Source organism: Galendromus occidentalis, unplaced genomic scaffold, assembly GCF_000255335.2.
Source record: "Galendromus occidentalis unplaced genomic scaffold, Mocc_1.1 scf7180000076543, whole genome shotgun sequence".
Lineage (NCBI taxonomy): Eukaryota > Metazoa > Arthropoda > Arachnida > Mesostigmata > Phytoseiidae > Galendromus > Galendromus occidentalis.
The window spans coordinates 148,621-170,641 of NW_003804532.1; the positions used below are offsets into that span (position 1 = coordinate 148,621).

Here is a 22,021-nt window from a genome sequence, read left to right on the forward strand (position 1 = left end):
TCGCGGAGGAGCGAGCATAAGAAACTCATGATGAGAGCCTTAATCAATTTCTCTCTGTCAAGGCCACGGGAAGAGAATATTCCTAGCAAGGAGTTTTCCCGCCATCGGAATCGAGCGAAGCGGGACGCTAGTCCGATGACTGAGGAGAAAAATCCTCTCAGCGGGAGAACTCCGAGACCGTGGGAAGCCTTTCGGAACGGCTAGATATGGAAGGGGTAACGTGGAATATAGACGAATCAGTGATTCATCCCTCCATAAGGCCGACCCATTCGAACGGGCGACGACCCTCTAGACTTCACGGACCGCTGAATTCTGTCCTGTGGACATTCACGGTCATTATGATGCTTCGAATATTTCTGCAGAGCTCAATAACAGGACGCTTCAGTGACCACGTTGACGGATTTCAGTTGTTTCAAAATGCCGTGGAGACTGACGTCTCAGGTTGCGAATCTTCAGAATGAAGCCGAACACCTTGGTGTCCCATCGGAGTTTTTCCAGGGAATGCATCTCGATGAAATATTCCTTCCGTTGAAAGACGGTAAAGGTTCCCTGGATACCAAGACAGTGGAGTATATGAGCATGAGCAGCGGGTCTCCGGACATGAAGCGTCGTATCAAGCGTGATGGGTGATCAGTGATTGATTACGGCTCTGACAGTACCTGGGAGCCTGGGAACCACCTCTGGGAGTGTTGACGTCGATGACTGCGATCAGCTGGTACCCTTATCCGAAACGACTGTGAGGTGGCGCTGCTGTGAGCGAGGGAATGGAGATTTCGGCGAACTTGAGGAACGATTTTCCTGGGTGTGAGTTGGTCGCGAGCGTCCCTTGTGACAAAAAGCTGATTTACGCGCCTATTACTTCACAGGGAAACGCCTGCACACGTTCGACTGGGAGAAAAACTGAGCAAGCGACGATATATCACGTCGCCGGTCCGTCTTTCTGATGCTGGCTTGGTGGTCGGTCTTCGCCTCTCCCCGTCGCTCGTCGGGTCCCCTAATTTTTTTTGCCGAATGGGACACAAACATTGCTTTAGTGGGAGGAACTTTTTATGTTTTAACATATTTGGGTAAAGAGAACGATGAAAAGAATAAGGCATACTCGAGAAGATACGAAATGAGAGCTCTTCACTTAGCGTTACGAGAAACCGCGCCCTCATGTCAACCCCTTCAATGCGGTTGGACTGACAGCTCAGTGGACGCTGGCGGATGTGACGGAAACGTGTAGACAGGATGAACAATTTTCGCGACAGCCTCTCAACTTTGGTTCGTTGCCCTACGGCTCCATGGCCGGGCGTGCTGTCTGCGCGATCAGATCAAGAAAGACAAGGTGGACTCGAGCATACCTGATACGACTATTAGGACGAGGTAATACTCTCTCGATGCCCAAAAGCTCAATGCCTAGTATCGGGTGTCCGATGATGGTGTCGGAAGAGAACCACGAAAGTTCATGACGGCTCATCAAGCATCCGATTCGGAGAAAGCATCGAATTTTCGCCGATGACGAGTATTCTCCGGAATGAGCCTTCCCTTGTTGCCACCGGACCATTCGAATAATTCTAATCGAGCGTGAAAACCGTTTTCCGCGTCCGCGTACCCGCTCCCAGCCCGCGACTCGAAGAAACTCATTCTCCCGGGATTTCAGGTGTGACCGGACAGGTACGATTCGAATATGGCTACGGCAAATATCGGAGTTCAAGTTCTCGACTCGGTCATCACTCCCTGCAAAATTGTTCATCACGGCTCGACGAATTCAGAGGTCTATCTGCTCGACGGGAGCGTTCCGGTGTGGGACTTTTTTTTAATTACCCAAATGATGCGATCAGGCTCATCAGTTTCGTTCAATCCCACACTAGACCACATCTCCTCAGATTCTCATTCGATGCCCTCGACAATGATAGGATGTTGCGTGCGGTCGGAAAGTGCATGCAGATGACAGTAGTTCATGACATCAGCCGATGTACGCGCCTCGGCCACAAATGTTGGCTTGATGGCTGGCTGGCTAGCTGGCTGGCCGGCCGGCTGCGGGTGCTCTTTCCACGACGATGAAGGTTCCCTCTCTCGATGGGGACCTCTCCCCAACGACGAGCCGACAGCGACCGAGCGCGCAAACCCAATGGTGGAGAACCTTGTTGTTTGTGGGTGCTTGTGAAGGATTGCCGAGTTTCTATGCGGCGCTGTTAGGATATGTCGAGAGAGTAGTCAGCAAACGATCGAATTGCGATCCATTCAACGAGAAGCGAATTCCGTGCGCCGAATCGTGCACACTCGTGGATTATCCCTTCGAACCCTTCCTTAAGCGAACACCTCAAGAGTTTCACAATGCATTATACCCTTGGATTAGTAGTGGTTTTCCTGTGCGTTGCTTCAGCATACTCCGTCGAAGAAGGTGCGTGCACCCCAGCAATTAGCCAATTAGGCCATTTAGATAGGAGAATCTGCCGACGTCCCCCAACGGCCGCGCGGTTCAAGCGTATTCCGAGGGGACTCGTTGACAAGCACCGAGCCGGCTCGGGTCCGACACGGAAATTCCGGGACGCCGATTTCAGCTTCACTGCGTGTATGATCTAAGCCTGAGATTCCATCCTAGTATCTGTCCACATGTCCGTCTCATTTCCCGTCTGACCGTACCGGCAGCCGCCCGAAGACATTGATGCGCGCAAGTCGACAACCGTTCCGGTCGCTGTGGCGTCGCTGAATCATCTTTTGTTCAGATTCCCCCCATAATATTTTTTGGCAAGTGAGCCTGTGCTGTGCCGTCATCACTCATCAGCAATCTTCAGCATCCGACTTTCTGTATTCGGCTGATCGTGGGCAACCGTGGATTTGGTGCTCCGGCTTCTCCTCTCGGCTAGAACACGAGCGAATCTCGAACCGAAGGGAGAACAAGCCGAACGGTCAGTCAGAAAAGACCTTATGGGGATGACACTGCGGCTCCGTCTTCTCTCGTTCGTACTTCCCGGGCTTCGATGACTTTCTGACTCCCGCGAGCCTTGCAGTGATCGCGTTCTTACCGGTGTAACTCATTTTATTGTTCTCAGCCGAAAGTTCTTTTCTGAATGCACCTTTTTCTTCTGTGATCCCTCCGACTTTCCTGTGTGGTTCGGTCAATTTTTTCTTGCGGCAAACGGTCGGCCTGCCGTCGGTCTTCTCTTAGATACGTTGGAGAACGCCGGTGACGACGTCTGTCTCGAACCAGAAGTCAGGCAAGCGGAAACGGAATTGAAAATGAGGCCTAATAATTGTGAACTTTTCGGGTAGGTCCCTGTGCCTAAACGTGTCTCTGAGATATCTTCTCACTTGTCGTGCTGACGTAATTTATAGTTAGGGCAATTTTCACTCCGCATTTACCGAAATGAGTGAGCGATGATATTCCCTCCAAGTGAGTAAATTTCGGATGCCGCAGGAGGTCCTCGTGGAATCCTCGGGAGCGAATGCAGCTCCGCTCGACCTGCGAGCGCATCTCCGCTCCAGATGACCATCGAGAGAGCTGAAGTTCTCGAATATCTGAGTTCGTATCCGAATAGCCAAGTGACAATTGACGGTTTACGACAGGTTCCGCGTCAGGTAGAAAGCGAGCAGAAAGAAAACGACGCGAAGCTCGACTCTTTGTTCGGATAGCCAGCGAACGCCGCGCCGGTATCTCGGAGCAAATTCGACTTCCGGCAGAGCATTCGGGTCGGGTGAGCTGTCGTCGACGCTGATCGGGCGATCGTGTGACCATCGTCTGAAGCAGCGCACCTCATTGTTTGGATTTGCATAGAATCTCTTTCGCCGTCAAACTCATCCAATATTGTACGCTACCGTTGAAAGTGACGCACCCGCAGCGAAACCGAACATCATCATTCCGAAGAGTTTCGATCCGATGTCAATCAAACGTCCGCTACGTGTATGCGACGACGCGGAATCGCGAATGGATTTTCGGTCAAGTAGACCAAGGAAGGAGCGAAGAAAATGAAAATAAAATCCCTTTGACGAAACCCCGAGATTGAATAGAAGGAAATGAGTGTTGATTGCGTCGTAACCCAGTTCTCGTGACGTTTCTAGAGGACGCACGCTCGCGAGGCCCCTCTGCTTTCTCTAGATTTTTTTTCACGCAACTTTCTTTCGAGTTTACTGCGACATCTTTCGAATCGAATCGTCATCATTTACGTTTTATTGGCTTCACCTTTTCTGAATGACTTTCTCTGTCTGTCTCGCTCGCTCGCATGGTCGTTCGTCTCCCGAGTTCTATCGCTCTCCGACATGTTTTCCGACTGGGGATGAGGGGGAGAAAACGGGTCTGTCGAGTGTGTAAGTCATCCCAAACGAGTTTATGGGGCGGCAATCACACCGGCAACGGATACATTCGGAGCGGACAGGACTTTTCGTCGGGATTCCGTTGGAACACAACTCAATCGCCTGATGCTGATAATTATCCATATAATTGCTCTGGTCGTTTGTCTGACAACTTGTCTATGCGAAATGCACTACCGATATCCTGGCACTCTTGATTTTGACTGGGGAGGTCAACGGCTCGACGGACAGAGATGCAATCTCTGGCATGAAACTTGGAGTTGGACATTAGCGCTATAAACAAGCCTTCAGTAAATTTGGTGGGCGTGGTCGCAAGAGAAGCTCCTCGCTTGAGCCTGTGAAATTTCTTAAAAAAACAGTTATTGATAGATTGGTTGGAGCGGGAGGCAGCCGAATATAGTTATCTTAAAGACAGCCCTTACATGCGTCTGATTTGCTTATCAGCGATGGGTTTCGTCTTGTCGGGATGCTCCATCCGAATTTGGCGACATCGCTTTCTGCTCGTTATCTTCTTCGTCGCAGGAACCGCCAGAACCGACACGCTTTCCCGAGACTTGAGCTCCGATCCTATTCTGCACTTCGATCATGTTTGAGCTCTCTGGGGCTGACGCTGCTGACCTTCGTTCCTCTCGTCGATCCTCCCCATGATCTTCCCTTACCTTAGTCCCTCTTTCCGGTTTCCGAGTGGATAGATTGGTTCGCCATACGTTTCTTAATCCGATGGTTGTATTAAGGTCAAGGTTAAAGCAGGAACCTGAAAGAAAACAAACACGTCTCACTTCCCGGGCGCTCTCTCTCCTGTTTTCTACGATTAAGGTGCCGGCCAATGATCAGTCCCTCGGTGTACAGGTACCATTGAGCTCACGGATTTGCCTCCATGCCATCGATTGGACTTCTTCAATCTTTACGATCACCATACTACCAACTCAAAGTTCGGAAGCTATATGGATATCAGAACCCATGCTGCTCGAATGACTGCTCAATGCGATCAAAGATATCGCGACTTCAAATCGGACCGTTCAGGAATTGGAACGCCAACCCTCCGTCGGTTGTGATGACTTTCAAGCGAGAGGCGACACTGATGTCCCCCGACATTTGGGGCTTCGCGGCATTTTTTATTCAGGGGGTTCTTCCCAGTCCTTCCCTCCGCGTCGCTTTGATTCCCAGTCCTGGCTGCCGTGAGAAGCTTTGGTGAAGCTCCGTGTGTTCAGCGCGGTACGTTTCCTGCGACTTTCCGCTACGGTACACAAGCCGTCGTCGACATAGTCCGATGTCATCCACTCGAGCAATGCCGGTGTCCGCTCTTCTCGACCAGCCGGGCAGAGAAAGAAGGCGGCATAGGATCCACGTAGATTCCAGCGGCTCTTCTCTCAATGAATGAAACGTTTTCGTCGGCTCGTTTTTCCACACGACGAATCTTTTTCGTGAGAGCAAAACTTTTCTTTGAGGTGCCGACCCAGTAGCTGTCGCTGGTGGCTCTTATCTGAAGGTCATCGCAACAACGCCTTAGCTGCCGTGAACAAATCCACGATAGGTCGACTACGCAGTTGAAGGCGACTCGCCACTTCAGCGACTCGCCACCTCGGGAAAGTGTGCCGAACGACTCCCCGGTTTGACCGAAGTCCCGGTAGCAACAGTCCACTGGGTGACCATAGGGAAAAAATCGACTAATTTTGGCTCATCCCTGGCCCGTCGGACCTACTGCCTGATAGAAGAAGAGTTGATTGACGACCTGGTTTTTATAGATCTTCGTCTGCGTTTTCGGACTACAGGCGTCCGCGGAACGAGCGATTGCTCAGAGCCCAGCGGCTTCCTCGCAGCTACTTGAGTGGAATTACCGATTTCTACGACGACTGTCGGACTGGGACCACGGCAGGAGAAAAACCATCCGTCGATCTTTGTCAGATTCGTCGGGTTTCCTTGTGAAGTCATTTGAATAGCCTGGCCAGAATAGGTAATCGGATGGCGCGATCATCAGGCGCGGCGGCGGCAACATCTACAAACCCCGACATTGGGGAGTGTACGCGGCCTCTTTCAATCAGCAGTGGTTTCACTGCCTACCTGACTGATAGTCGTCGTTTGTTCGTTTGCTTTGGCCCCAGAGCCCCCGTGTGTATTCTAACCGCTCCATCTGAAGCTGAGGATTCAATTACGATTATTTTTCTCCTCCGACCCGCACCGGCCTCGATGTACGGTAGGACGCGCACGTGCGTGCTCTCGCGACCCGACAACAATTCGAGATTCGAGCGTGAAACAGTGAAAAAAGTCGGAGAAAAATTCGAATTATTAGGCTCTCAATCAAATGGCGTGAGCTACGCGCGAATAGATGGTTTACCCCCGTCTACAGAGACACGGAGCCGTGTCGCGATTGAGGGAGATTTGTCACCGAGTGTTTTGTTCTTGTTTTCCGTTGCTTCGTGAAAGTCGGAAATTCGTCGCGCCACAAAAGAGCACCTGGATTCTCAGAAGCCCGACGATGAACAAAAGATATAACGCTTCCCGAAACCGACCGAACCCTATTGACCTCCCCTCTCCAACGATCTTTTTCTCCTACTACTCACGCTACGCTTGTTACCAATGCTCCTATTCGGTTCTTCCTAGGCAGAGCACAATTCATTCAGACCGTCGTCGGTTTCCTCTGCTGAAGTGGTCCTTGACAGCCGAGAAGTTCTCCAAACAAACCTGTCATCAGTTTTTGGCGTGTTTTCTCAAAAGAAACCATCGGAACCCGGTGCGAGCTTCACTCACCGCACCCATGGGTGACAAAAACCAGTGAAACTTCCTCGACGAAACGAGCGGCGATTCACTGTGGATAGCCTCGCCGCAGAAAAAAATCTCGGAGGGGTCACTCTCGAGACGGAAAAAATTCTTTTTGGACTCGAACGAGCAGCTCGAGCGCATCACCGCTCTGTCACCGAAGTCAGCGGTCGTCGCTCGAATCGTGTTGACAGCGAATAGGGACGGAAGTTGATCCGACGGCAGCTGAATCCGATCCGAATTTTCGAGGGGAAATATTTTCGAATCGAGCGCTGCTTGGTACAGAACTCGCTCACTGATTCGGGGCAGCGTATCCTCCACTACTATCCTCCCTCGTTCTTTGCGCTCATCGCCGCTGTTCGACCGAATAGGTTCCGAAAACCTCCGATAAGTCCGAAGGCCCCAAGCACGTTCCGAGCACGACTAAGAGTCAGGCGAGCATGCATGCATGCTCGCTACCCGCGTATCAAGATCTCACCCGGCCACACCCGAAGACATTCTATACGCCCTATCCGTTTACCCTGCAGCCACCTCCGAATGAAAATCGGGATAGCCGCTGAGCGTTGCTTGAAGAGCTTCCTCTAATGCCTTCATGCGGATTGACGGTGTTGGTTGTTGGAGTGTTGCCAAAATCTCAAGGGCGAGCCTCGAGGGAACCTCGCTTCAGTTGACAGCCTCCCCAGTGGTCGGGAAGAGCATAAACATTCTCAGCCAGGGAAAAAGGGATGGAAAGGAAACACAATTCATCAGATACTTATGCACTCAGAACATCGGCGAAATACCCCCGCTAGACCTCTATGATGTCGTTGGTGGACACGTGGTACGTATTTTCCCTGGACTTATCTGCGTATTCGGCTCGTCGTTACGCCCGAGGTGAAAGTTGATGGCCGCGCTGAACGTCATTACTGGCGAGATTGCGAAATCAGAATCGGAATAGAAAACACCATATGAATGCCCCGCTCAATTATGAGAGGAGAATCTTAAGGAATCGGGAATCGACACGAAAATTACGTGGCATACCCAGCTGTTAGACAGCGTATGAAGAGTATTTGACTGTTGATGAACGTTGGCGATTAATAACGAGGTAATTGGCAGAGTTGGCAACAAAGAGCTATCCTGGTACCTACGCCCTCGGGTACAGGCGTCGCCTCGTTTTCTCGCCTTTCGACTTATGGCCCATTTGCTGGAGAAGTTCAGCTTGGATCTCCCATCAGGCCTCGCTGGATTCATGGGGGAAAGCGGAAACGCCTCCACGTCGGAGCCCTCCGAGTCCGGCAGCAAGCAAGCAAACATCGTCCAATAACTCTCGGGAGCGATGTCGTCAGCGAAAAGAAAATTGACGAATATCTTGGACTTTCTGTCATCTGGCGGAAGCTATCGACGCTTCCTTTCTATATTTGGCGAGACAAGCGGCTGGTGTTTGCATAAGACATCAGAATTGTTTGTTCTCTCGCTACGACGCGGGATATATGAGCGGCATCGATGAGTCGTAAATTGCGATAAAGGTCATCGAAACGGTACCTTCCATGCCCGTATCGCTAAATCAGGCTTTCTCGATGCTCTTCAATGGAATTCGTCGTAGATTTCCGCTCTCCTCCCGAACTCCGGTAGAATGCGCGAAAGCCCCCTTGAGCTGATGGAGCCTGAAGCGCGATCCTGTCTCACTCGAAAGAAAAGATGGCGAATAAAGACGAGGCTTCCGATGTGCGCGTCTCCTGCCGAAGGGGCGCGTGCCGCCAGAGCCTATTAAATCCCCATGTAAGCTGGTTATCGCCCGAGTCTTCAGAACAGATGTTTTTTTTTCGGCAGTTCTTTTTTATTTATTCCACTATTTCATAGACTTGCGATAAGTGCTCAGATAACGAGGGGTGCTTGTCGTGCAGGATTGAGGAGATCAGATCATCACCGAAGTCGCTCCCATGGTTGTTGTCCGCAGCTATTCGGGGGCAGAAAACAGAAAATCCATTCTGAAAGGCCGCGCGGTCAACTCCGCCGACGGGGAGCGGAGGATACGCGTCCGGTCAAAGCGACTCGATGACAAAACACAATTTGCCTAATGTATGCGTTGCCTCTAATGAATTCCGCATTGATTCCTCTGAGCGTAATCGTCCGTGCGAAGAGTCCTCGCAGAGGAGTCGAGTTCACTCGATGCTCGTCGGAAGCGCTTGATACGGGCGCGTTTTCAGTGTGCTTTGCGTGTTCCCTAGCTCATGAAGCACAGCAAACGTCACCCTCCATCGATACCCTAAAAATCATTCGTAGAGCAACTCGATGAGGAACCGAATCGCGCACCGATTTTGTTCGAGCGTGCACCGATCTTGTTCAAGTGTGCACCGATTTTTCCCGAGTGGATTTTCGATACCGCCCTCCTTGCTTGGTACTCGTGACCCAATCTCAGTCGAAAGAGCGAGCGTCCACCTTACACTGAGCAGGATACGGCAATCTGGAGAAGAGATGCTGCTCGTGACGAAAAAAGCTGTTCGAACGAGCCAGTCCTGAGCCGCAGTCACTGAAAGGTGAAAAAAACTCGAAACGAGTAGGGGGTTCGCTTATAACAAGCTCGGGCTAAAAAAAACTGGATTCAGAAGACTGTTCCTCAGCGGAGCGTGGTCGATGAGAGCTATGCTGAATAATACAACAATTAATAATGCTTCCTCACCACAACCTGTGGGGCCCAGGGGAGGGCTACAACGATCTGCGACAATCTGCTCTGAGCGGTCCGTCGTTGAGTTAACGATCGTGTACCCTTCCCGAGAGCACTTCCCCATCGGTTTGTCAAACGTTCGCCATCCTTGATTGATTATCGAATTCTTCCACTTGGGCCTAGGTGTAAGAATTTCGCTCGAGAGAAGGAGGACCCGTCATCCAGGTTACGCATTCTGGACACTTTGAAATGGTATTTCTCTCGCTGTCTCCCGTCGATGCCAGACTCACCACGATGACGCTGTTCGGGAAAAATATTCTCGAGACATTTCGAAGAGGATGAAAATACGTTGACAGTGGTGATTCACAAAAATTCGGGAAGCCTTCTTCGGGAATCGACGCGAGCGTAGTGTGTGAAATGAGAATGAGCTCTTACCGAAGATTTACAGCCGAAGAGCGTCGCACGCCTAGATCTCCGTACAACACTGTCCGTCTGCGTGGGTGTTATTTGAGGAAGGAAGCATAAAAAGGCGAGGAGGCCTCTGGAGACGATTGACGTGGGATTCTGAAAAACAAGTGGACCCAATATTCGAATATTCGTTGGAATGTTTCTCAGAATCAGCCGTGCGCTGGATCCCGCGTCCAAGAGCTCCGAACGAGATCGTCGCTGTTTTCTTGGGAGTCGCATCTTCCAAGCGGAACGCCCCGACCATACATGCTGCTGCTCGTCTATCTTTCGAATAAACCGAAGACTCCGGGCTTCCGGGAGAATCAAGGTATCGATTACGGCGCGAATTTAGATCGCGCGATGGGACAAGCCCGCGGTCGGCTTCCCCATTGTCTCGTTGTCCGAACGCTCTCCGGGAGAAGAAGGAAAAGACGATGACGACCACTTTGACGAGGGTTCACAAACCGCCTACTTCCAACGAGAATCAACCAACGCTACAACGGGATAATTTTATGACAGGGGTCGCAGTGTTCTATTTTGGTCGAATTTCACGAAAGGAAGAATATCTATTGCATTCTACGATTCCGTCTGAGTCGGCCGCCAGACAAAGACATCAACCGATGGAGGCTCAAGAGAAATATTTAGCGAAGCCGCACTGCACCGTCTCCTTCCACGGCATAGTCGCTCCTTCGAGGAGTCTCGGAAGAGACCTGCGATTCTCCCGCGATTTTTCGCCGTCCTACCTACCGTCGGCTGCCTTCATCCAAGGACGAACGACCTCCTGAACGTTGTTTTGAAAAAGCTCTGCACTAAATCACTTGCTTGGGTTGTCGGCCCCCCTTGATGGCTTTTTCACTCCATTAAGGACTGTATCCTCGTCATCCTGGATTGTGGGGTGGCCTAATTCTGGAGAATGCACTGCTGCACTTACGCTCTGTTCTCATCCGGATGTCGATCGCGCTTGTCATAAACTCCCCGAGCTCCACCGAAATATCGATTTGAGTGTACGGGGGTTCCTCTTCAGACCAGAGAGCCGCTTATTCGGAAGAACGGAACCGTTTTTCCTGAATCTAGCCTGTGGATTGAAGCGGACAGAGATTGGAGGGGGAAATACAGAGCTTCAAAGAAAGTGACCCTGGAATCCCAAATGCAAACATTGGATTTTTAGACAATTTTCTCGGGAGCGCCATAGGCGGTGAGCTCGAGAGAAGTGTTCCAAGAATGAATGTAGTACATAGATTCTCCTCGAGGTCTCGCGCCAGGCTCCGAATCGAGTCAGAGAATACTCGAGCCGGCTTCGGCGGATGGAGGGGGGCAAAATCAGTTGAGCTCCTCATGTAATCGAGTCGGCGGATTCAGCGTTCGATCTTTCCTACATCTCATGTCTTACGGAGTGTTTAATTTTTCCATTTCCTCGGCGGATATCACGGCGTAGTAGTGGGAGGGCATCACCGCGTCCATTCAGAAAGCCGCGTGTCGTGACCGACCACTTTCACCGCAAATGACCTTAACCCATCGGACTTTTAATATTAGGGCCCGAAGAAAAGTATTAGCGGCGCATCAAGTGAAACCTCTCCGCGCCTCCGAGAACCCGATGGACAAAAAAGCGTCGAGAATTGCCGCCTGAGGAGGGGAAGAGAAACGTATCCAAGAGTTGCGGACACTGTGTGTCAATCTTGAAGGCGTACATACATATGTACGGAGAGATCACCGCCATGATCATCACGAACATCAAGCTCATGGTCCGCAAATACTCTGGGTCGGCGGCCTCTCGCGAGATAGAGGCCGCCCTCGGCGAGATTGGCTGGCGCCGAGGTACATCTGCAGTCTATGAGCCAAGGAGAAGAAATCCAGGTAAACCCGAGTTTGCTCACCTGCTCTTTGAAGCACTCTGTCCGCCTGAAATCCACAAAGTCAATTTGTTCACAAGCAAGACCACCTGGCTGTATCTGTCGAGTCAGTTAGCGAGCTTTGTTGTTCGGCGCAAAGCCTCGCATGAAAACGACATCTACTACTCTAAAAGAAACTGTACGCACGAGGATCGCCACTCTCGCCTCCGTAACGGACCCCGGGCAGCAATGACGACTCGACGACATAAACTCCATCGGACTAATGAGTTCATTCGGCGCGCTTGGGGACGGCGCGGCGTGAAGTCGCACCAGATTGGAACAAAGGATTTCTCGCAACTAGTCTGTCCGTTCTTCCTCCTAATTTCTTCGGAAGAGGAAACCCTTCAGTCACTCGGTCTCACCTGACTTCTCCCGGATTAGTTCCTAACTGACGCACGGCCGGCGGCCGCTGCATCATCAGGCGAGTCGGATTAACCAAAAATCAAATATAGCATCATCCGCGAGGCCTTTTGCCTGCTTGGCCAAAGCGGACTGGATCGAATACCGAGTCCGTAGCTCTACTCGGCCGTGCAATCCCCCGTGCTCACTCGAACGGGGCTTTTTCGAGCAAACGATCAATCAGTGTTAAAACCATTTGTTCGCACAACGTCGGAATCGATTGAGAGTTTTTGCTTCACGCGCTTCTCTAGGCTCGCGGTCCATGTGCCCTGGATATAATCGGACCGATGGCTCCACTTCGGTCCTGCTCATCCGTTTATTCATTCATTCTGAGTTCGCTCAGATCCCTGATCACAATGCGGAACTCCACTTCCTCTGGAACCGCTGTCACCGAGGAAAAGAGAATCACGGTTTCTTACAAGGAGGTTCATCACTCGGCGATATGAGGTGACGTCTCGTTTCTGAGTAAGGTGCATCCAGGGCTCGGAGAGGGAGCTCGTTTCGATTTTTTTGACTTGAGCGATTTAGGAAAGTACTTTAGAATGTTCCTTAAACAAAAGAAATGGCTCCCCGGGACCATATGCGCTCATTCAGCTCGAACTGACGGGACACGTGTTCTCGGAAGGCAGCTCGGTGCGTCGCGCTATCCGTTTTAAAATAATGCACATCTGATGGCGTCATTCTGGAGTTGATACAACACTCCGAAGTTTCGCGTTCGGCTTCGGCAGAGCCCGCCGCGTCTGGCTTGCCAAAACGATCGACAGATACGAGCGGCGATCACGAAAGCAGAGAAGTTCCCAGGAGTGATCTTCATTCGCAGGTACTTTAACGAACCGATCGCGGATCTTTGAAGAGAGAATCTTCGGATCGTGATGACTGATTACTTAGTAATCAACAATCACCAGTGGGTTCTCATTTCGAGTCAGAACATGCCTCTTTTGAGCGAATCAGCTCTCTGAAGAATATTCTCCACGAGGTTACTCTATCCAGGAAGACACTCCGTGCTTACCGTTCCTACATTCGATTGGAATATACCACGGATCCACGCGTAATGGCGCAAAACTCGGGTCGCCATAGGGCAATCGAAAACGTCTGCCCCTCTATCGCAGCCCTCCGTGCTCCTAATGTTCGTCTTAACGATTCATGATTGAACCCGACAATATTGGGAACAGTACGTGAACGCCGTTATTGTCTCCAGCAATTCCGTTACGTACTCGGTATCGTCTGTTTTCCCCTTCTCGGTCTCGTGATGATTTCAGCCTTGGTCGAATGACGGACGATTCGTTCGACGCCGAATCGTTCCCAAACTAGGTTCTGCCGGCTATCGGAACGAGGAGACCCTCTACATACATATGTATATGGAATGCGTGGCTGTTCCTCCTGCCGCTCTGATGCACCGACATCAAATTGGAGGGACATCGATACACGAAAGCGAATGCTCGAATTTACGACCTGGGTTGCAATTAGACGGATGTTGTTATTGATTGTAATCGGCTCGAGCTTGGATATAAACCGAAACGTTGAACAACATATTGGTTACGGTCAATGTTCTCGGCGGTGGAACGATGGGAGAGCCTCTCAAAAGACGATATCTTCTCGTCGGAGCTTCCTGCTTTTGAGTGGCTGGCTTTGGAGAAGTGGGTAAACTATATTTTCCATTCCTGGGTGGGTCCTTTCAGCATATTCGCACCACTCGCCTTGGATGGCATTTCCATTCCTTCTTTGAACTCTTGTCAACCTCGGTTCTTGACTTCAAGCATCGTTTCTGCAAGGGAAGAGAAACTCGACTCAAGATTAACAAGGAGCGGGCACTGAACTTTCGCTGGCATCGTCGATTTCGGTTCTCGAACTCACGGGAAGCCCATGCTGCTGCCGTCGCGAACAAAGTCGCCGAGGTGATTTGGGCGGCACGCGCCGCCCGGCTACTACCACGTTTCCTGTCCCCGCGCTTCATGTCAGAATTTTCTTCTCTGCGTTCGCGCTTCATTCCTCGTTTAGAGAGAATTTAAAACTCTTCGTGGGAGAGCGGTGTCAAAGACGCGTTCGACTATGTTTAGATTTTCTGCTCGGGCGACGCTTATGTTTCATCCCGAATTCCTTGCTTGAGTAAACTGAGTACCCGCCTTAGAGCAATATATCTATTCTGAAATCGAATTCCCGATCGTCAGAACAATCTTCGAGTCGAAACGGAGCCTTGAGAATCACTTAAGTAGAATAGAAAGAGCAAAAAAGAAAAAAGGGGTTGCCTCCTGCGCTTGTCGTGCCCGCTCCTCTACGTCCCGCCGTCCAATCTGACGCTCCATTCGCTCGGTCGCCCGCCGATGGAGTAAGCCAGAGACATTCAGTTATTTGCCTCATTCTTCGGGTGGGATTTTTTATTTTTCGCTCGGAGAATTCTTTTGCTCAGATATACCGAGGAATCGATATTGCGACCCTTTGATCGTTACAACCCTCGACCAAAGGCTTGTAACGATCTCTTCTGGAGGAACCGCGTTGTCTCAGAAAGCGAGTTCGACGTCCGACTCCCCTTTCGGCTCCGTTTTGGGGAGGCGCTCCCCATTTTCATGGCACGCACGTGAGGATGTAGAATTCTGGAAAGCCATCGAAGACGAATAATTTCTGCTGCGGAACACTCCGTTGTTGTCAACGCAATGGACTGCAAGTAGAGCCCGAGCCGTGAGTCAAAGGATGCAGAACCTGCAAATGTGTCCATTAGACCTTCCACACGGAACGACAAAAACGTGCATCGACGAAGCTGTTGCTCTGCGACAAAACTACTCCTTCGGGAATAAACAGCGTAGTTCACATCGTACCATGATCGCTGACTACGAGCGCGACCGTGAGCCGAGAATGCGAGACGGTAGCAAGCCTTGTTGAGGGAGAGCTATGCAGACCCAGGCTCCATCTGGACGCTTGCCGGACGCTGGATCAATCAATATGGTTATCTAGGTACTGCTGCGTTGGACTCTACGGGCTCGGGGCTAAATTCGAATTGTCGGTCGTGAAGTTTATCTGGTCGGCTGACGCAGACGCGCGTCGAACTGACAGACATCGGTGAAGGATCACTTTTTCGAGCCGAATCAGTCAGAAAATCAGTCAGTGGTCAGCCCGTCGTGTTTTTTAGGCCTCTGCCTCTACCCCTCGTCAGAAAATGGCTTTTCTTATCCTCGAAAAGAATGTCCCGCCGATGACCCTACTGCAGAGCTTCCTATCAAAATCATCGCGTAATCAACTTCAAGTTTCATGAATAATCTTCAATGAATAGATCCGGAGAACTCCCGATGAGCTGTCGCGTGCTATCTAGCGAGTTTCCGATCCGGAGACGATAGTCGCGAACTCGCAGGCTCCTACGGAGACGCAGACGTGTGTGACAGTACGATTCACACTGCCCACACGGACCCAGGGGCAAGGGGAGGTTTCGCTGACCACGGGTTTTCTGCATCGTTCCTTAGCCGGCCTCAGAAGACGTCGACACATAGAAAAAAATCCTTCGAATGAGCCCGCGAACTCAGTATTAAACGCAAACTCTCTCGATTCTCGAGACGCGAGGCAAGCGTAAAGTTGAACTTTGGCTCCATCTGCGGATCATGCGTGCTCAAGACCGCTTCCAGCGTTCTCTCTCGTCGATTCGGAAGGTCCTATCTTCGTACCTAGGATCAGGCTGTCTTCGGTCATCAGAATTACCCCTTGGAAAGGTCTGATACTAATATCAGGTGCATCGAACTTTGACACTGATCCAAGCCGGAGACAGCTGTCCGTACCGGCGTCATGTAATGCGTAGCTGTCACCGTAAGTCCCGTTCGCATCTACAATTATTCCGGAGGAGCAAGGGCGCTGCAACGAGGTCGGGCTCAGGGAGTCTGGAAATTCCACGGAATTTCTAATATCCGCTCGCGATCCGCAGCTTCCTCTGAAGTTCGTTCCGCGCTCGAGAGCCAGATGGACGAAGCTCCTCTCCCGCTCAAACATCGTAAATGCGCACGGGGAAAGAAGCGGGTGAATTCTTTGGTTCTCCTCTGCCTTGGTGGCATCGTGAGTCCTCAGAGAACAGGCGAATTTTGCCTTACGTGATCCACAGGCTTCACAGATGTGACCAATGCCGTCTCGAGAGCCGAGTAGGTGGCTAGGTGTATAGGCACCCTGCCAGCCAGCCCACGCTTTCGTTTTCGAACCGCAGATCGTATTGGTGGAATTGGTGTGGTAACATACAACATCGGCTCCGTCGATCTCTTTGTTCATCTCCATTGTTATCGACTAGTATAGCTCATCACAGACCTTCAGAGCGAAGTTCGGGCAGACTCAACAGGCTAGCCGGCCCCCTTGGCATCAGACGTCACGCCGCGACGACGCGGCTGAATTTGGGAGTCCAGTGAAACCCGCCGCGGATAGATCCCTCGGCGCCCGACTGGGACGCCTCCGGACGAATACTCCCCCAGGGCTCGGGCCATCTTCTTAGACACTGAGCCTTAGTGCACAGATGCGGTATGAGGGAGTATCCAGGTGGATCTTGGCCCCGGTCTAAGGGGTTGAAGTGAAGCTGCCTCCAGCTCGAGCAGCGGCGATTCACGCTGTGCGACGCATGTCTCGCAGGAAATGCGAGAGACGCGTTATGAGCTCGACCACCCGGTGAATAGTGAGCCCCCTCCTCTTAGGAAATGCGTGTCCTCGGACCTCACCTTCCCCAAATAATCGCTGAAGGGAAAAAATTCTATTGGCTGATCGTGAAAACAAGAGCCACAGGTTGATAGAAATTCACGATTCACGTTACCATGTTCACATGCGCGTAGGTGTGCACGACGAAGTTTCTCTCATGCGATGAAGCTCCCCCGATACGCCTGACCAAGCAACATAGGGGGAGCGGTCAAACGTTGGACATCCTGACGAGCGGGGACAAAACGGAACTGAACGATTGATCGCGCTAGAAGTAAGCCGATCCCATAATGCTCTGACGACGCTCGGGCTCCCGACTCCAGGGCAACATGTTGTCGTTGAATGGATCAGACTCCGAGAATATTTCTTGGTGGTAGAATGAGCGACGGTGCGGTGGACGCTCCACTCAATAATATTTTGATGCAGCGGGACAACCTCGACCGCAAGCGGATATCGAGATGTTTCTTAGAAGAGTCGTCACAGCTCGAAATTATCGATGCTACGAATCGTCGGGTCGCAGCATGCCGCGCAGGCGCAGCGAAAATGATTAGTTTTGCCGGAATCGAGAAATGACAATCGTCTTCTCTTCGAACTACATATATATACATTTCTAAGGCGGAGGGAAACCTCACTCACGGACCTGGTCCAGCTCAGGATTGGGATGAGGTTGCCCCCGACACTATCTCGAGCTTTGATCTTAAGGCGATCCGTTTCTAATCTGAGGATATTGTTTTCAGGTGAGAGTTTGGCCGGCGATAATGCGAGATTCAATTGCGATAGCTTCATTACAAGCTCGAGCGTTATCCGATGTCGGAGGATTATCTTGTTACCATCTATCAAAAAGGTTTCACAGCGGAATGTCGAATCGGGCAATGCGACTGTTTGACGCTCGCCGCGCACTGGCACGTCTTTTTCAACAACACTCTCGTCCCGACATATCCGGTGGCGGTATCGCTGCCGATTCCAGGAAAAGGAAGAGGTTTAGTAGATGCAAGAAAACATCTCGTTGCCCCGGATGAATCAAGGTCGAGGAGGCGAAAGAAGGACGGGAAGACGCAATGTGACGCGTAACTCTCCGACGGGAATAAGAGTCGTCCACTTGAATGAGTGTCGGTCTGCTGAGGAAAGTGTCGGTCTCTCGAGATCTGGGGAGGTTCTCGCACTGAGTACCCGTTCCCGGTATCTCCACAAGATCCAGTGACCCTGGAAATGAAAGAACGTTATGAGAACGTCTCGGCAATGGGAAAGGATTGCGTGTTCTAAGAGATGCAGTCAAAAGCAGGAATGAGAAGCGCCGCAGTGCCTAGCTCAGGGTGATCTGGAGGGCAAGCTGTACAGTTCCCATTCGCGGTGTATTGCTCGTACGTGACACCAGCTAGTCCGACATTTCGAGCTCCGCTATTCGCTATTCCGAAAGCAGTCAATCATGAGCTTTTTCCGTCGCGATCTCTTTCGCCTCGTCCTGCGCTTACGGCAAAACACTCGAAACGAGACACACTCCACTCGAAAATCTTCCGACGCTGCAACCGCGATTGCCTCTAGATGCGAATTTCATGGAGCGTCGTAAGATCATCCATTTATTGCCTTCTATCGCAGCATTAGATCTCTGAGCCGGCGATGGCGGTGTGAAATTATTCGGTCCCTGTGTTGTTTCGGTATTTGAGTGAGCGAGACCCTAATCACTCTCCGATCCAATTACAACGCTTTCTGAGCGTTTCAGCCGAATTTATTCGGGCGCAATCGATCGATTTCGCTCCGAGCGTCACCAAACACGTAGATGGATAGTCCGCGAGATGCATTGTATGAGGTCGAGACCGATGCTTTGAGGAGTTGACTGGGAGGATACTTGACCAAACTAAAAAATGGGTGGACTTCGAAACTGAAGAATCGATCACCGGCGGGGAGACACACGAGGATTTTATGCAGATTTCACGGTCTCTCTGCTCCCTTCTCTCTGTCCCTGGGTTGAGTTCTGCCCATTTCCGACAGATATTTATTAGCATACATGGTCTGCTTCCCCTGCTACGGCACTTGTCTCGGCTACCGAAACACTTCCAGCGGCGAACTTGATGGCTTACCAAGAGCCCGCATAGATTTTCCAGATAGAGCAGATCGATCTATTGAACTCGTTCCGATGCTCGACCGTTCGGGGTGCAGAACGGGAGTCCCTATTGTTCAAGAGATACTATACGAGACCCGAGTGGAAAACTCGTTTTGACAGCTCTTTCTAGGGAATTTCTCCTTCACTTACTCCTTGAGCTCGTCTCTAATGTTGTGTTGTCAAACTTCCTCCCAAACGGAAGACATTATCATGAAACGACGGTACGCTCATTGAGATGTCGCGGCAACGACAACTACGTAATGGTTGTAGAGCTGGCAATGCTGGTCGACGAGTGGAAGCAGCTCGGAGGAAGCTAAAATTATCGAAGACATCATTCAAGCAGCCCGTCTACATACTTTAACACTTTCATGCGCACGCTTGTTCGTAGAGTTCGCTCGCTCTTGTCTCCAGAGCCGATTCGTGTGTGTCAGAGCGTGCGTTACCGCGCGGTTCATGCGCGAGGGGACCCGGTAGAAACGAGACGACGACCGGTCGACTGACTGGGAGCATAGACACTATATTTACATCAGTTGCTGAAAACAACATCACATGAGAAACTCCCGCAGACTTTCCCTCGGAGAAGTGATTCTGCGCGCTAGCGAGTGATGCGCGAGGTCTTCGATAGTTTTGAAAAACACTCAAACTTAAATTTTTTATCAATTTTCTTATCCAGAACTTGGAATTTCATGAACTTTTCGATTCAACTTTTCAATATTATTCCTTCCGGATGATTATTATTTATTCCGGGCGTCGATTTGCGGAAGATGGAGAAAGGGTGACATGAGGGAAAACTTGGACTCAAAGAGGGTCAGGCTCATGATTTTTGTTTTCATCTATCCCGATGTGGATCGTGGACGGCCGAGCTAATATCCGGGATATGATCAGTCTACTGAAATGGCGGGACGACACCGCGTCGTACCGACGAGTACGACGAAGGATCATTTCTCGCATATGTTTGTTCGAAAACCATCTAACCATATCAGAAGGATGGTTGGAAACGTCGATATCAACCTCTCATGGGTAGCGAACAACACGCATTACGCGAGATCTACGTCCCTCGTACCCTGGGGATGCGCCTTTTTAAGGGCATTCGTTTGCCGAATCGAGGGCGTCGGTAAACAAGCGGTTCATGTCGTGTGGTCAGTTACGCTCGTCCTTGACGGCCCAACTGAAATTGTAAAACATCACCGATTTGTGGGCGTCGACTGCGTAAGCCTTTTGCTTCGAGCAGAAGACGGCACTTCGGGCGGTGTTTGTCAAACGCTTTCGATAAATCCGCGATAACTTATCATCACCGTGTCGTCGATTTCTCTTCTCCCCAGCAGTCGACTCGGGAAGATAGAAGGGCACCCGTGCTCTATGCTGACGCATATTTCGTCGCAGTGGTATGTCGCATGCGTGCGATGCGGGTCTGCGGATGTTCGGGTTCGTGTGTCCCGATGAGCTGAAATTTGCAGCGAATCGTGACGTCATTTGTCAAAAATTGGGAAGGAACATCGTATCTCAATGATGGTTCAGTACGCTCACGTCCGTCAAAAGCAGTCCGACCCTTGTTTCCGACAACTCGGGTGAGCCAGCCGACAGCGGGACCCAACACCGAATGGGTCGTGCTGTAATTGTCACTTGAGTCCAACAGAAAACGACCAATTTCAACGTATGTAGTCGTGCGCACGCCGCTAATAATAAATGAGTGGTTGTGTTTCTACTGATGGGCTGTGACCCAGCGGAGATATTGTTCGCGAGCTCGATTCCGCTCGGATTCTGAGAGGAATCCGGGTAGAAGGCGATGACGGCGACGATCTTTTTCAATGAAGATGAATGAGTTAGGGAATTTTTCTGTTCCCAACGGCCTTGTTCAACTCCCACTCAGTGAGTGACTCCCGCTGATCCATTGTTGCCGCTACCATCATCAGAATTCCATTACTCATTACTACCGTTGTGCGGCCTTCACTTTCCGTTGAACATTCTATCCTGAAGCTTCAGATACGTGAGTTGAACGTTCTAAACAGGATCACCTAATAGTTTTGTGCGATCGTGGCTCATGTCTTCTAACATATATCCCATCGAGCGAATGTGAGCGGAGGAGGAGGAGTAGCGAGTCGAGCGCCTTAACATTCGCAGAGGGACATTCTCGAATTATGAGTTCCTGTCAGGTGACACATGAAAACAGATGTGTTAGAGCAAGCCTGCCATTTGTTACGGTTAAGTAAACTGTGCACTTCTGAAGCGCCCGCGTATTTGTTTGGCGTTCGCCACAAAGTACTGTTCAGAGCGCAATTTTAGAAACCAGGCGGAATACGATGCGATCAGCCTCGAAAGCTTTGTCGGCCGAGAGTGATCGGCAACCCTGTTTCTGCTCCGCAGTGGAGAAAAAACACGCGTAGATAATGTTTCTCCCCGTTCAGCTCGGTTTATGAGGCTTTGCCAGCCGAGATATTCCATCGGAGTCTTGAGTCTTCGGAAACTCAATTTATCGAGACGCTCAATCGCTGAAGCCGACGCCGACGTGGGACTCATATCCAGACTGAGGCTGGTCCTCACTTGAACTTTCTGAGGGTCGAACCGACAGCCGCCGTCTTACCCGTAGCTGTGGATGGCGGTCTCCTTCGCATTGTTCAATGCAAAGGCCCAGAATAACCTCTATCAGGGCCTCCCATTCATCAACTCGTATACCGACCTCGAAACGTATGCTGATGCGCTATCGCCACGATTGGAGCTCATTCACATCTCATCCTCGAATCTGTGAGTCCATCACCTCATTCTTCCGCTTATCGGAGATTGCCATGAGACAGCTCCGAACAGACTTGAAATCCGGTAGCGCACCGAAATTTGAGACGACGG

General features: G+C 50.9%; 1 protein-coding gene across 1 annotated transcript in view; it reads left to right on the forward strand.

Moving 5' to 3' along the window:
* Positions 1–2,112: 2,112 nt before the first annotated feature.
* The window catches only part of LOC100900478 (uncharacterized), a 36,723-nt gene continuing 16,814 nt past the window's right edge, over positions 2,113–22,021 (forward strand). Inside the window, exon 1 of the mRNA XM_003739510.2 lies at positions 2,113–2,386. Coding sequence (XP_003739558.1) covers positions 2,320–2,386 — 67 coding nt within the window. The 5' untranslated portion in view covers positions 2,113–2,319. The remainder of the gene's footprint in view (positions 2,387–22,021) is intronic.